At 41.4% G+C, this 14652-nt stretch overlaps 2 protein-coding genes across 4 annotated transcripts in view; both read left to right on the top strand.

The window, feature by feature from the left end:
* Positions 1-3456, top strand: part of LOC101996315 (cathepsin 7-like) — a 3846-nt gene extending 390 nt beyond the window's left edge. The window contains exons 2-7 of one of the 2 annotated variants that reach the window (XM_005355318.1): positions 59-181; positions 265-408; positions 959-1183; positions 1650-1812; positions 2313-2430; positions 3357-3456. In XM_005355318.1, the coding sequence (XP_005355375.1) occupies positions 59-181; positions 265-408; positions 959-1183; positions 1650-1812; positions 2313-2430; positions 3357-3456 (873 nt within the window). Of the gene's footprint in view, positions 1-58; positions 182-264; positions 409-958; positions 1188-1649; positions 1813-2312; positions 2431-3356 lie in introns of both variants that reach the window. The other variant, XM_026783071.1, reaches the window with a different exon arrangement.
* A 4595-nt stretch (positions 3457-8051) lies between these two features.
* On the top strand, positions 8052-12087 carry LOC101996038 (cathepsin 8-like). Of its 2 annotated transcripts, none has more exons than XM_005355317.1 (7): positions 8052-8177; positions 8469-8591; positions 8712-8858; positions 9267-9491; positions 9954-10116; positions 10918-11035; positions 11988-12087. In XM_005355317.1, exons 1-7 carry the CDS (start codon positions 8052-8054, stop codon positions 12085-12087), a joined length of 1002 nt encoding a protein of 333 aa, XP_005355374.1. The 2 variants fall into 2 exon arrangements, with proteins under 2 accessions (XP_005355374.1, XP_026638871.1); XM_026783070.1 differs by having other exon boundaries at positions 9267-9495; positions 9958-10116.
* Positions 12088-14652: the final 2565 nt, after the last annotated feature.

The raw sequence follows: 14652 nt of genomic DNA, 5'->3' as shown, positions 1-14652 counted from the left end.
GTCAGGTAGTACAGGGGTGTAATTAGAAATGAATGCCATTCATTCTGTTTATTTCCAGGAGGAAGAAAGACATCGGAGAGCAATATGGGAAGACAATGTCAAGATGATCAAACTGCTCAGTGAGGAGAATGGCCTGGGGATGAACAACATCACCGTAGAGATGAATGAATTTGGTGACATGGTGAGTGTGACTCAAACTGTCCCACACTCGTTCTTTTCCTCTTCTGTTGTTTAAATTGAGTCTTTATGTGCTGTTCCCTGAAGACTGGTGAAGAGATGAGGGAAATGATGAAGGGGAGTTCAGTTCTGACTCTAAAGAATGGGAAACCCATCCAGAAACGAGAGATCACAGTCCCAAAATTTTTGGATTGGAGGACAAAAGGCTATGTCGCCCCTGTGCGGAGACAGGTATGACAACATCACTTGACTTCTTCGTCAACTACTGGGATGGAGCAGGTTATTGACATGCCTATCTTGTTTGAATGTAGTACAACATACTATTCACCAAACACATTCTTGTAACTTGAATGCCACTGGTACTGTAATGTAATTACCATTCTGTCGCTAGTAACTAATGTTTCCTGGTTGTCCCAATGAATCAGCAATCCCTACCTCATGCCTTAGCTATTATATGACCCATTCACAGATAAATTCTGTGTACTACTTACCTTTAATCCTCCATTAATAGCCTTACTACATCTCCCACCAGACTTAATTTCTTCCATTAATGACATTTATTGCATCAGACATCCAATAGATCATGGTGTTATGTGTATCTGTGTGTTTTTGTGGGGCTACTCACTGGGGCATAAGACCCCTTTCAATGGAGATCGATCCTTCTTACTTAGGCATCAATCAAATGCCAATAGTCCATTTTTTTGATAAAGCATTCAATATCTTAAGTTATTGTTGCAGTTAGTATTTGTTTGTGAATGACAATATTTTCTTCACACCTCAGCTAGGTTGTGGTGCTTGTTGGGCTTTTTCTGTGGCTGCTTCCATAGAAGGACAACTGTTTAAGAAAACAGGCAAAATGATCCCACTGAGTGTCCAGAACCTAATAGACTGTTCTAGACGTTATGGCACTAATGGCTGCCAAGGAGGCAAAGTTTATAGTGTCTTCCAGTATGTAAAGAACAATGGAGGTTTGGAGGCTGAAGCAACCTATCCATATGAAGCACAGGTAAGTGAGTTTACGGGGTGGTCATTTCGATTCCACTGGGGCAAGCAGAAAATGGCAGAAATAATCCTTTGTTTTCAGAGGTCACATTGAGTGGACAACCTCTCTTTTACACCACCAGTTCTGCCAAATAGTATCCACCATTGCATGCTTGTCTGATTCCATTGTTCAATGTAGGTGTTTTTGATTCTTTGCACATGGAGAATGTGCAAACTATTCCACATATAATACAGATTTCTGTACCATGAAAGTTTCTTATAGATAGGTAGCCCAATGAGGTGTCACTGAAGCCTTAAGAGCTAATTTTCAGTTTCAAATCTCCTAGTAACATTTCCCTTCCTGGAATGATTTATAACAGTCCAGATATGGGGTTGGTCCTCTGCAAAGTACCAAGTGTTGTGGTTCTGACTTTTGCTCTCCAGAAGGTAAATGGAAGTAACAAAATCTTTTAACTCTTTACTTTTTAAAGGAAGGACGCTGCAGGTACCGTGCTGAACGTTCTGTTGTCAAGATTGCCCGCTTTTACGTTGTCCCAAGTAATGAAGACGCCCTACTAAATGCTTTAGTAACTCATGGGCCCATTGCTATTGGAATTGATGCTGAACATGAATCTTTTAAAAAGTATAAAGGAGGTAAGTATGTGGTTTTCTAGACATTAATGAGGAATGCTTGTGACCCTTTGGGACATTCTGGGTTGATGTCCTAATAATGTACAAAATTTGATGTGAACATTAGTGTTTGTAAATTTTTCACTTGTCCATGCAGTAATCATGTGTGCTGTCACTATGTGACATGACATCTCTATCCATGTGAACTCTTCATTATTAATCATTATTGTTTAACTTGATTTACTTCATTTTTCTCTACCAGGCATATTTTTAAGTTGTGGAATGATTGTCTTTTCAGAACTGAATTATAAAGAATGTCTTGCATTAAGTAATTTATGTTCAGTTAGGGTTTCCTGAATCAGGTTCTATTAGTGAAAACACAAAATATGAAAAGTCATCTTATATGGGTATAGAGAAAGACTTTTTGTTATTTTAGTGCAATTATAACATGCCTCACTTACTATTGTTGACCATGGTTACTATCAGGTTCCTGGAGCCCGTCACTTCCTCAATTTATTTTTCAGGTATATACCATGAGCCTAAATGCAGACGTGATTCTCCTAACCATGGTATGCTGTTGGTCGGCTATGGCTTTGAAGGCAAAGAGTCAGAGGGCAGGAAATATTGGCTGGTCAAGAACAGGTATAAATTGATGAAATTATTTGTAGTTTAGTCTTCAAATGAGGTTTATGTTTATAGTGAGAGTTTATGTAGAGGTCACAGAAAGCAGTTACAATTAAGTTGAAAAGGAATGTGTGTGTGTGTGTGTGTGTGTGTGTGTGTGTGTGTGTAGACCTGATGCTGATATCAGTTCTTATATATTGAGGAAGAAAGAGTTACTGGTCCTAGAGTTTTCTATTTTTGGTAGTGTGTTTATCCAGTTTGTTCTAGTGATGGCTCACTTCTGCAGTTACAGATTGACTGCAGAAACATCCTACTTTTTTTAAAAGTTACTTTCATTTGTTGTAAGTGTGTGTCTGTATGAGTGAATGCTGCATGTAAGCAGATGCTCATGCAGACCAAGTGAAGACACCACAGTCTCTACAGCTTCAGTTACAGGGGAGTGTGAGCTCACTGATTTGGCTCTGCTGGGAGGGAACTTTGGTCATGTGCAAAAGCTCCAAGTGCTCGTAGGCACTGAAACATATCTTCAGCCTCATTTTGGCTTTAAGGAGAACTTGGGCTCACACCCCAAACCTTACGCTTGTGTAATCTGAATTTACTTTCTGATCGCTGTCTTCTGGAGCAAATAACATAAACTATAGGAACACAGACTTTAGAGTCTGTCGCTGCTTTCCTTGGCAATCAATATAATCTTTGTATCATCGATTTTCTATTTCTCATTGTTTCTTTCTGAGCAACCTGTGGATGGAAGATGCTCTAATTTTCCTTGCTGTGACTTTTGCTGTCCTCTGTGAGATAACTCTTGGTACTCTGGAATCCATTCTCTGCCTTTTCTAATGCTTTCTATTGCATTGACCTCGGGCTCAGTGCTCAAATGCGGAGCTATTGCAATAATCCACTCTGTCATGTCTTTTCTACTAAGTGGAAAACCTGATTTCTTTCAGCCATGGTGACAATTGGGGAGAGAAAGGCTACATGAAGATTCCCAGAGACCAGAACAACTACTGTGGAATTGCTTCCTATGCCATGTACCCTATGTTGTGAGCTGCTTGGTGATAAGAAGGAGGGGGAGATATTAGGAAAGCACATACAGAAGAACCCCATCCTCTTTAAATTAGGCAACCTCTGCTGTGTGCAGAAGACACTAGAGACATTGAAAAGCCGGGGTAGGAGATCAAACCTGGTATGTTTGCTCTAGTAAGACATGATTGCTGCTGGAACTGATGTTCTGTACCGATTTGTGTCTTCAATTCCTGTGGTGACTTGACTGCTAACTGTTCCAATGTACCAAATGATGCCTTTAAAAATAAACATTAAATTCAAATGTAGTGTCTACTCTTTGAATTTTTGTGAGGTGACATTTTTATGGTGAAACACGGTATTTGTCTTGAAGACAGAACTGACTGTGGTGCTGGTGTTCTAGGAGGAAGAGTGGGTGGTTCCTCTGTGATGGTTGGCTTTTCATCATTGTTTCTGGTTGGCTTGCAGAGTTCTATTTGCACATCACCAACAGTGGTATGAAAGATTTTTTATGAAAACTCTTGGCTTCTGTGCGGTATGATGGCGCCTTGTCCTGCTCTACCATATTGCTGGGTGTAACTCTCCCTTGTTCAGCATCTCAATCTTGAACCAGCTTCCCTGTGACTGTGTCAGAGACATCAAAGTGACCATGTCTGCAGTTACAACAACACATACACAGAAGGACTTCTCACATCAATACAATATTTCCTGAGTATAGTTTCTTTTTTAATCAATTAGATTTTTGTTCTTAAAAACATTTTCATTTATTTTTCATACCAACCATAGCAGTTTAGCAGTTTCAACTCCCTCCACTCCTCCCAGTACCCCCACACTTTCCATCTCCCCTTGTCCCCTTCCACTCCTCTATCTCCATTTAGAAAGGAGCAGTGACACAGGTCTGAGAAGCGTTTGGAGAGGGGGAGGTGGTTAGCTTTGAAGCCTTTGATAGGCATGCTACAATCCTTACAACCATAGACATTATTTCCTAAGCTGTTGGTTGTTCTCCACAAACTGGTGGTGATGCTCTATTGCTGAAACAACATTATATTATCTCCCTGAACACGAGTTCAAGCCAGAGAGGATTTCAGCAATGGATGTGGAAGTAGATATGGGCTACCACCCCTAACCTTAACATAGGCATATTGAAAGAGGAAGCAACCAAATGCAGCAATCAGTGAGCAAACCCAATATGATGCCTCCAGGTAATAACAAATTACAGAATGAGTAAAGGAGGAGATTTGACAACAGCTATGGGAGGTCAGGTTTTCTTAATAACCCCACCTTTTAATATAACTACAATGGAAATTTCTTTCGATTTGCTTATGTTAAAAAAACTACTCAGCCCATAGACATAGACAAATTTTTACACAGAAAAAATGAAATGGTGGATGCTGAATTTGGGAGAGAGGGGATAGTGAATTATTGTTTAACGAGCCCAGAGTGTTCCCAAAGAAAAGAAAACCCATTAATAGAGCTATTTGGTATAAACAGAGACTCTGCTTTGTTTTACCAATCACCCCTAGCCAAATAATCTCACAGGAACTATATTAATTACAGCACTGTTTGACCTATTATCTCAGGCTTATTATTAACTTACTCTTATATCTTAAATTAACCCATTTCTATTATTTTGTATTTTACCACAAGGCTCATGATTTGTTACCTCTTGCATCTCGGGTGGCTACATGGTGTCTGCCTGACCGCCTTCTTTTCTTCTCTGTCTCTGCTTTGATTTCCTGCCTTGTCATATTCTGCCCTGTCATAGGCCAAAGCAGCTTCTATATTATCCAATGGTAATAAAACATATTCATAGTATACCGAGGGTAACCGCACATTAACTGGCAAATAGTTGTACAACAAAGGGGCATGTATGTGGGGCTCCTTATATGAAGCAATGTCTAAAGTAATACATGTGTCATTCAACTCAAACTTGCATATGACTGCCCGATGCAATCTCCAAATGCAAAAATCATCAGACAGTATCATGATGTCCAGAGTGCCTTTGTCTTGAATCCCTTTCCTGTTTGTGGGTTACCCACCCTTACGTTTCTTGTGAGAGCCACTTGTGTTCCACCTTGACACAGGGAAACAGCATCCCCAGGGTCTGTATCCTCACAGCATCCCTCTGTAGCTGTGGACTAATGAAATACTAAGCTAGAACATACTCATTCCATTCTACGGATAGCAAAACCTCTCACTCCAATCTAAAGTAACTGTTTGTTCTGGATAGTTTTATGTCAACGAGGCACAGGCTAGAGTCATCAGAGAGGAGCAAGCCTCAATTGAGGAAATGCCTCCAAAAGACTGAGCTGTAGGTAAACCTGGAAGGCATTTTCTTAATTGGTGATTTATTTGGGGAGTGCCAAACCCATTATGCATGGGGCCATCTCTGGGGTGTTAATTCCGAGTTCCATAAAAAAGCAGGCTGAGCCAGCCATGATGAGCAAGCCAATAAGCAGCATCTCTTCATGGCTTCTGCATCAGCTCCTGCCTCCAGGCCCCTGCTCTGCTTGAGTTCCTGTCCTGACTTCCTCTGATAAACTTTGAGGAGGAAGCACACGCTGAATAAACCCTTCCTTCTCAAGCTTCTTTTTTTTTTAAATTTATTTATTTATTAAGGATTTCTGCCTCTTCCCCGCCACCGCCTCCCATTTTCCTCCCCCTCCCCTGATCAAGTCCCTCTCCCTCATCTGCTTGAAGAGCAATCAGGGTTCCCTGACCTGTGGAAAGTCCAAGGACCGCCCACCTCCATCCAGGTTTAGTAAGTTGAGCATCCAAACTGCCTAGGCTCCCCCAAAGCCAGTATGTGCAGTAGGATCAAAAACCCATTGCCCTTGTTCTTGAGTTCTCAGTAGTCCTCATTGTCTGCTATGTAAGTCCGGTTTTATCCCATGCTTTTTCAGACCCAGGCTAGCTGGTCTTGGTGAGTTCCCGAAAGATCATCCCCATTGTCTCAGTGTGTGGGTGTACCCCTCGTGGTCCTGAGTTCCTTGCTCGTGCTCCCCCTCCTTCTGCTCCTGATTTGGACCTTGAGATTTCTGTCCGGTGCTCCAGTGTGGGTCTCTGTCTTCTCAAGCTTCTTTGTTCATGGTGTTTCACCACAGCAATAGTAACACTAAGATGTTGTATGGTTGGCAACTCTACCAGGAAACTTGTTTTTTATTTTATTTTATTTTATTTTCAAGTCATCTGTTTACAAAAAGCATCATGTATCATGTGATCCTTCAAGGAACAAAGGCTGGTTCTCTGCCTTCTTCTGATAAGGTCCACACAGTCTCCTGAGGCAGCCCACACCCACCCCTCCAGGACATCTGGGATCAGATCTCAGCACTTGTCCCAGAACCTGGAGGCCCAATCCAGTCACCAGCATAGCCAATCAGAAGGGCAAGACTGACTTACTGGCCAGAAACTTTGTATTTAAGGCCCAAGTGAATCACAGCCGTTCAAGATCCTGGGATCTCAGCCAAGCTTTAAACTGAGTCTGTGGAAAGCATTGAGGCATCAGAAGTCTTCCCGGTAAGGCCACACCTCTTCTACAACAGAATGATAAGGGACAGGAAATGAGAGGATCCTTCTGGAGAATTGGGCAGGAATGAAACTGTACGTTTAACATCTGCAGCTCTACTGTGTGGAGGTGGAAGTGGGTAGAAAAACAAAAGGGAAAAACAGCCCCCCCATGGGTCAACTTGGCATTGGTTCCCATAAAGTCCATGTCTGGGGCTTTCTACAGAGTCATTCAGCTGATTCTTGTGCTTCAGGTATCATTTCCTTCTCTTCCTGAACCAACAGAGTCATTCAGCTGATTCTTGTGCTTCAGGTATCATTTCCTTCTCTTCCTGAACCAACAGGGATCATCTTCTTGCACACTGCCCCTGGGGAAAATGCAACATTCTTCACTGACATATGTAGAAGTATTGGTAGATTGCATGGCCCTCAACAAGTCTTATAGTGAGTGTTGTTTAAGAAACACATTAAGTCGTGACTTGAATCCAAAAGTGATTATACCTTGTATCCCTCCTCCACTGGTTTTCAGTGGCTTTTCCCTGTGATCCTTTCATCACTGAAGTAGAGAATGAAGTATGTAATCACAATGGTGGAATCAAGGGAATCATATTGATCCTCCTTATATTTTCGAAAAACAACAGTTGAGAAAATTTTCATTCAAGAGGGGGTTTTCATGACAAGCCTACATAATGATGATTAGGTGGGGGTATGATTGTTGTTGGGCCACAACTCTTGGGGTTACCTTATGGTTAGGATCAAACGCCACATAGGACAAGCTTCATGTCATACAACTCCATGTACTAAGCTCCCAGTTGTGTAACTTTTTAATTTTGAGGCATGTGGACGTCCTTCTGAAAATAAAAGCTTGTAGTACATAGGCTGTTTGGACACACACTTTGCATTTTGGTGGAGCATCTAAATACCTCCATGGTAGCTTTATCCAAAATACGTATTTATTCATTTCCCAACTCTGTGGATAAATATTTGCAATAGTACTTCAGGTAATTTTATCCACCATGGATGTCTTTATTTCTCAGGAAGGAGTAAGAGTTATTTTAGGAGTGTTGTTGTCGTCCCACTTCTGTTTCTCCTGCTCGTTTTCCAGGTCGTGAGAGATGACTCTTTTTGTCTTCCTGGCCATCCTGTGCTTGGGAGTGGCCACAGCTGCTCCCTCATCTGATCACAGTTTGGATTCTGAATGGCAGGAGTGGAAGATAAAATATGGAAAAAACTACAGCCTGGTGAGTAATATAAAAACTGTCCAGAGAGGCCCCACAGAGAATAGCCCGTGCTGTTGGGGTTTATGGGTGCGACAGAGGCCAGAGAGACCACCTCAGCAATTGTCCAAAGCTGTGCATGGAGAGCACAAGCTGACCAGGATCTCTGTTCTTCGGTGTGTGGAGAACGGCTTCTGATGAAGTGTCCCGAGATCTGTCTCACGGCCTCTAGTCACTGCTGGCAGTGAGTCCCATTGGTCAGCTTGTGTAGTGGTTTGATCAGAAAGAAATGTCATCCATTATGTCTATTTCCAGGAGGAAGAAGGACAGAGGAGAACAGTATGGGAAGAAAATAAGAAAATGGTTCACCAGCACAATATGGAATATAACCAGGGGAAGAAAGGCTTCACCATGGAAATGAATGCCTTTGGTGACATGGTGACTGTGATTTGCATTGCTTTACATTGTGGTTTTTGTTGGTTTGTTATTTTGTTTTTTATTTCAATTCATTATGTGAAGTCTTATGCTTTTTAATGATTTATGTTCTTTTCCGTGAAGACTGGTGAAGAATTCAGGAAAATGATGACTGATATTCCAGTTCAGACTCCTAGGAAGAGGAGAAGTATCCAGCAATGTAGGGTCAGCTATGTCCCTAAATTTGTGGATTGGAGAAGGAGAGGCTATGTGACTCCTGTGAAGACACAGGTATGACAGCGTCATGTGCCCGTCTTCCTCAACTACTGGGGAGACAGGTAGAACTGATATCTCTGTGTGCTAAGTGTGGAGTGACACATAATTCACTTTTAATATATATATTTTTATTTTTGGAAGGTTTCATGTATTTGTGTTATATATATAGATCATATCCATGACCATGATCTCCATCTACCTAGTGGTCTCCCCCAAATCATCCTCCAGACTTCATGTCCTATTTATTGCCCATATGTTCATGCAAACATGAGCAAACTGCCAGCAGTCAGGTCCCCCAGAAGAATGAAAATCCCTCCCTGGCACCAGTTACCTGCTAACAGTTCATTCGTTGACACAGTACTCAGTTGTCTGATTTGAAGTTGCTATTTGTTCTTTGATGACCGTCTTCTCTTCTCTGCTTAGGGTAGGTGTAATTCTTGTTGGGCTTTCTCTGTGGCTGGTGCCATAGAAGGACAGATGTTCCGGAAAACAGGCCGACTGGCCTCCTTGAGTCCACAGAACCTGGTGGACTGTTCTAGACCTGAAGGCAATCTGGGCTGTTATAAAGGCAACACATACTATGCTCTAGAGTACGTTCAGCATAACGGAGGTCTGGAGGCTGAGGCAACGTATCCGTACGAGGCGAAAGTAAGTGGATCTACTACGCTACTGTCATTCCAGCCAGCTTCAGACAAGGGGCTACTGCAGAATAATCCAGTGTCTTCAGAACTCACGTTGGAAGGTAGAATCGATGTACACCAGCAGTGGTCTCATAAGAACATCAGTCCTTGCATGGGTTTCTAATGTGACGGTTTCCTTGTAGCTGTTCTGTGCTATACACCCAGAGAATATGCAAAACACTCCACTTTTAATGGAGATTTCTCCCTGTGGTAATTTCTTACAGACTTAAAGACCTATGAGGTGACACTGAAGACATGAGAGTTGATTTTCAGTTCCCAATCTTCCAGTAACATTTTACTTCCTGCGATGATTTATAACAGTCCAGACATGGGGATGCTCAGCTGCAAAGGGTAGGGTTGTGGTTCTGATGCATGTTACCTAGGAGGTAGGTGGAAGAAACTGAGCCTCTTCTCTCTTTACCTTGTAAAGGAAGGACACTGCAGGTACCATCCTGAACATTCTGCTGCTAGAGTTACAGACTTTGTGTTTGTCTCAAAGAATGAGGAAGCCTTAATGCATGCTGTAGCAACTATTGGGCCCATCTCTGTTGGAATCGATGCTAGACATGAATCTTTCAAGTTGTATAGGGGAGGTAAGCGGGTGTTTACCTATGTTTGTCAATCTATGATTCTTGACTCCTTTGGGGGTCAAACAACCCCTTCACAGGAGTTGCATATCAGATATCTTGCATACCAGACATTTATATTATGATTCGTAACAGTAGCAAAATTATAGTTATGAAGTAGCAACAAAAATAATTTCATGATTGGGGTCATTACCACATGACAAGCTATTAAAGTGTCACAGCATTAGGAAGGTTGAGAACCACTGCTCGAGATGCCATTGAAGAATGGTCATGAAACTTCTGCTAGGCATAGAGCCCAAGTTTCTGCGCATAACATTTGATGCTCATTATTAGGTCACTGGATTCCATGTATGATTATGCAATAATTATGTGTGTGGTTTTCATTCAACATACCATTCCCATGTCTGTGAGCATGTTGTAATTTATGGCTATTTTTAGGCTTAATTGTCAATGTTTTCCCACTTGGTATGCACTAACATATGGAAAGATTGCCTTTTTAGACATGAACTATGAAGAGTGCCTTGGATTAAGTAACTTATGTTCAGTTATACTTTCTTGGACTGGTGTACCAAGATTCAAGGTGAGAGGGCACCAGATGCATGGAGGAAAGTGTGTAGTAGCAAAGCTGTGTTCTTCATTTGTACTTCTTTGGCATTTGATGAGAACCTGAATCAGGAATCCTGCCCACAGTGGGGCCTAATTTTGCTTTTTTTTTTTTGTCCATTAGAAAATGCCTTATTTACTGTTTTGGGCCATGGTCACTGTTAGGTTCCTGGGGCATCTCACTCCTTTGATTTTATTTTTCAGGTATTTATTACGAGCCAAACTGCCGCAGTGATGTCATCAACCATTCCGTTCTGTTAGTCGGCTATGGCTATGAAGGAAGAGAATCAGATGGCAGCAAATACTGGCTGATAAAGAACAGGTAGAAATTGCAACCATTATTTATATTTATATTTAAATTTCCAAATGGATTTTCTGTTTGGAGTCTGAATCTAGATAAGAGCTTCTTTTCTTTCTTTCTTTTTTTTTTTTGACCAATTGTACGTGTGCATGTAGCATGCCTATTTGCATGTGTTTGTGTGCAACCAATGACGGTACCAGTTGTTCGCCTCGGCTGTCCTCCTTCAAGGCAGATCTCACTGATTCTAGAGTTTACTGTTCAGTATAGTTCCTCAGCCAGGCTGCTGAGGTATGCCCTCACTTACGGGATTTCAGGCAAGCTGCAGTGACCACCAGGCTTTTTTAAAAAATTATTATTTTCACCCATGGAAGGGTGTTTTTGTGAGTTTATTCTACCTGTGAGCAGGTGCCCAGGGAGACCTGAAGAGGACATCAGGTTCCCTCAGACTGTGGTTTCAGCAGGCTGTGAGCAGACTGACGTGGTTGCTGGGAAAGGAACCTAGCTGCTGTGGAAAAGCCCCTTGCTGTTAGGCACAGAGCTCTTTCCAGCACCCATGCTGGCTTCAAGTGGGACCCTGGACTTGAAGTATCCTCATTCCTAGTTGGTGGCCAGCTCTGGACCCTTTGGACTCTCTCTGTGATGGGGACAACCAACTCATAGTTTGTGGTCTTAGCATCAGGTTCAGCCACTGGTTTCCTTGGGTGCTAATAGCATGTTTGTGTCCGTGATTTTTCTAAAAGCGAGCATATTTGTTAGTTCTGTGCCTCCTGTAGGTGGAAAGATACCTTGCTTTTCCCCTGCTGTGAGTTTCAGTCCTGTGCAAGGTAGCTCTTGGTTTTCAGAAGCTGGCATTCTGCATTTTCTGATCGCTGTGTTAAGTAGGCTATAGGCCCAGTGTTCACGAGAGGAGTTATTGTAATGAATCCACTGTCCTGTGATCTTTCTCCTAAATGGGAAACATGGTTCTTTTCAGTCATGGTGAGAAATGGGGCATGAATGGCTACATGAAGATTGCCAGAGACAAGAACAACCACTGTGGAATCGCTACATATGCCATCTACCCCAGAGTGTGAGCTGCCTGAGGGTACCAAGGAAGGACTAGACTGGGGAGAGCCCATAAAAAGGAGGCACATTCCTTTAGCATGACCGATCTCTGCTGCATGAATACAGCGCTAGAGTCACTGAAGAACACATCTGTGATGTGTTGACTCCGGGAAGACACGGGGCTACTGTAACTGAAACTCTGCTCTGATTTGTGTTTGACTCCTGTGAAAACTTGATTTTATTTTTTTATGACTGTACCAAATAATGTCATTAAGAAGGTTTAAGCTCAAATGTACTGTCTGTCTTCTTTCAGTTTTTATTGTTATGACTTTTTAAAATTTAAGTAATTCTTTTTAATATGTGTTTTATCTAAAAAATAACTACATTGCCCCCTTTTTTCTTTTCTTCCTCTAACTCCTCACATAGCCCCCTCTTTTCCTCTCAGATTGATTTTATGTTTTTTTTGGTAATTTTATATATCTAAAATATATATTATATGATATACTTACTATACTTTAATATATTATTAAAACATTAAACATATTCTAACATATATTAAAATATGCAAAATATATTTATATTTTATATATGCTAATATATTTAACACAATATACTTTGGTGTTTATATATAATATATTACATAAGTATATTATATATAATAAAACCTGAAGAATCCAGCTTTGTTGTTTATTTGCACATGACTTGAGACTGTTTACTTTGCGTTGGGTAGGGGTTTGTCTCTGGGAGAGTCTCTGAGAGAGCTTGTCCTCCTTTTGGCATTCGCAACTCCTGCACTTTAGACCCAAGGAACACTGTGGAAGATGGGGCAGAAGAGGGTCATGAAGTCTGCGATGAGACTGCGTCTCCTGGAAACGGCTCATTAAACCATACACCAACAATGACACTGTCAGTAGACATGCTAACTCAGAAGGGCGACCATCTCAAGAGTCCCAGTCTTAGGCAAAAACTAGATAATTAACACAGTGACATTGTACTCAAATAAGTAATCAGCATGAAGACATACATTTTTGTGATGTTGGTATTCTGGGAGAAAGAGTCGGTGGCTCTTTTGCCACAGTCTCCAGGAGAATCCACTCCATCATGACTTAGGAGAGCAAAATAAGTTGGGGTTGTCAAAAAAAAGCCTTGCAGGAGCGCAGACCAGGAGACTTGTTTAGGCCTAAGGATGGGGTCTTCAAATGCAAACAGTTACCTGCTATCTGAGTGGTACACGGCATAAAACAAGGTGGCTTCAACATCTAAAACCAAGCTCAGTGCTTGTCTCTTAGAAGCCCCTTCTCTTCCTGTGATCTTGATTCGGTGGGAGTGTATATTTCCACAACATCCTATGGTCTCTAGAGAAAGGTTGTGGGTGCCTTCTTGTCTTTCTGAACTATGTGGGGCAGGTGAGGACGCTGAAGGCTTGTTCTTAGCATTTTTACGATCCTCTGTGACTTAGTGAGGAAATATTCTCTCAACGTTTATCTCCATGCTTTGATCTCCAGTCAGGGTTTTCAGTGGAGACGATTTTCCCGCTTGGGAAGTCACCTCATATCTCTGCTTTTCCTTGAGCAGGGAGCTAGTCATTGCTCGTAGTGGCCTGAACAGTTCTCCGTTCTAGAGAAGCCGGGTTCTGTCCTTGCAGTAAAAACCCTTCTTTATAAGACAATTCATATATTTTGCTTACATATTCAAATGACTAAGTATTTCTACCTGCTGTATTGGTGCAATTCCCCAGCTCATTTTGAATTCACTTATTTCTATAAGGTAGAGTGGAAATCAGAATTCTTGTAATTTCAATCTTTCCCTCCAGGCAGTTCCTTGATAGTTTTCTGATCACTTTTCCTCAGCGGTGAGCACTTTGACCTTCCAGTATGGTCTGTCTTGGAGAGACACCCTCACTAGTGCAATAGCAGCATTTGCACCGTGAGAGTTACCAACCTTTTTCTGATTGGAATTAAGTTTCCTAACAGGGAGCACCTCTTTGGGGGATGAGATGTGGAAGAATTTCTTCTTTTTTGCTCTTAAAGTTTTATTATTATTTAAAATTTTTTAATTCTGAATATATTTTGTTTATATTCCTTCCCTCCCCACATCCTTCCAGATCCTCTTCTCCATCAAACTTTAAGTTCTCTCTCAGAAAAACAAACAAAAATCCAATACAGAAACAAACCCCCTCAACTAAGAAAACAAAACAAATCTGTACTCAAAAAGAAAGAAAACAACCAACAGTACCAAACTGTAACAAAATAAAAGCAGCACACACACACACACACACACACACACACACACACACACACACACAATGGAGTCCATTACATGTTGGTCAGCTATGACTGAACATGAGGCCTCTCTTGGAGTGGTTGATAGATCCAGTGATATTCTATTAGAGAAAATAAATATTCCTTCTCCCAGCAGCTGAAAGTGACAGAGGAGTTGCTAACACTCACCCTAGTGGCTAAGGTTTTGTTCATTAATTCTGTCATTTTTTTTAAAAAAAATATAACAAAATACAATATAAGATAAAACAAAATCTATCAAATCAGAGTTGGACAAAGACGTTTAAAAGAAGGAAAAGAGCCCCAAATCAGGTG

The sequence above is a fragment of the Microtus ochrogaster genome, chromosome 16 (assembly GCF_000317375.1).
Source record: "Microtus ochrogaster isolate Prairie Vole_2 chromosome 16, MicOch1.0, whole genome shotgun sequence".
Classification (NCBI taxonomy): Eukaryota; Metazoa; Chordata; class Mammalia; order Rodentia; family Cricetidae; genus Microtus; species Microtus ochrogaster.
Note: the sequence above shows the minus strand (reverse complement) of the source record. Positions and strands in the feature narration are given on the sequence as shown.

Bases quoted from the DNA above. Each gene is read 5' to 3' on its own strand.
- LOC101996038 (XM_005355317.1), top strand. From the start codon at position 8,052: ATGACTCTTTTTGTCTTCCTGGCCATCCTGTGCTTGGGAGTGGCCACA. The intron at 8,592-8,711 runs GTGACTGTGATT...TTTTCCGTGAAG, and splicing joins TGAATGCCTTTGGTGACATG to ACTGGTGAAGAATTCAGGAA. The intron at 10,117-10,917 runs GTAAGCGGGTGT...TTTATTTTTCAG, and splicing joins TTTCAAGTTGTATAGGGGAG to GTATTTATTACGAGCCAAAC.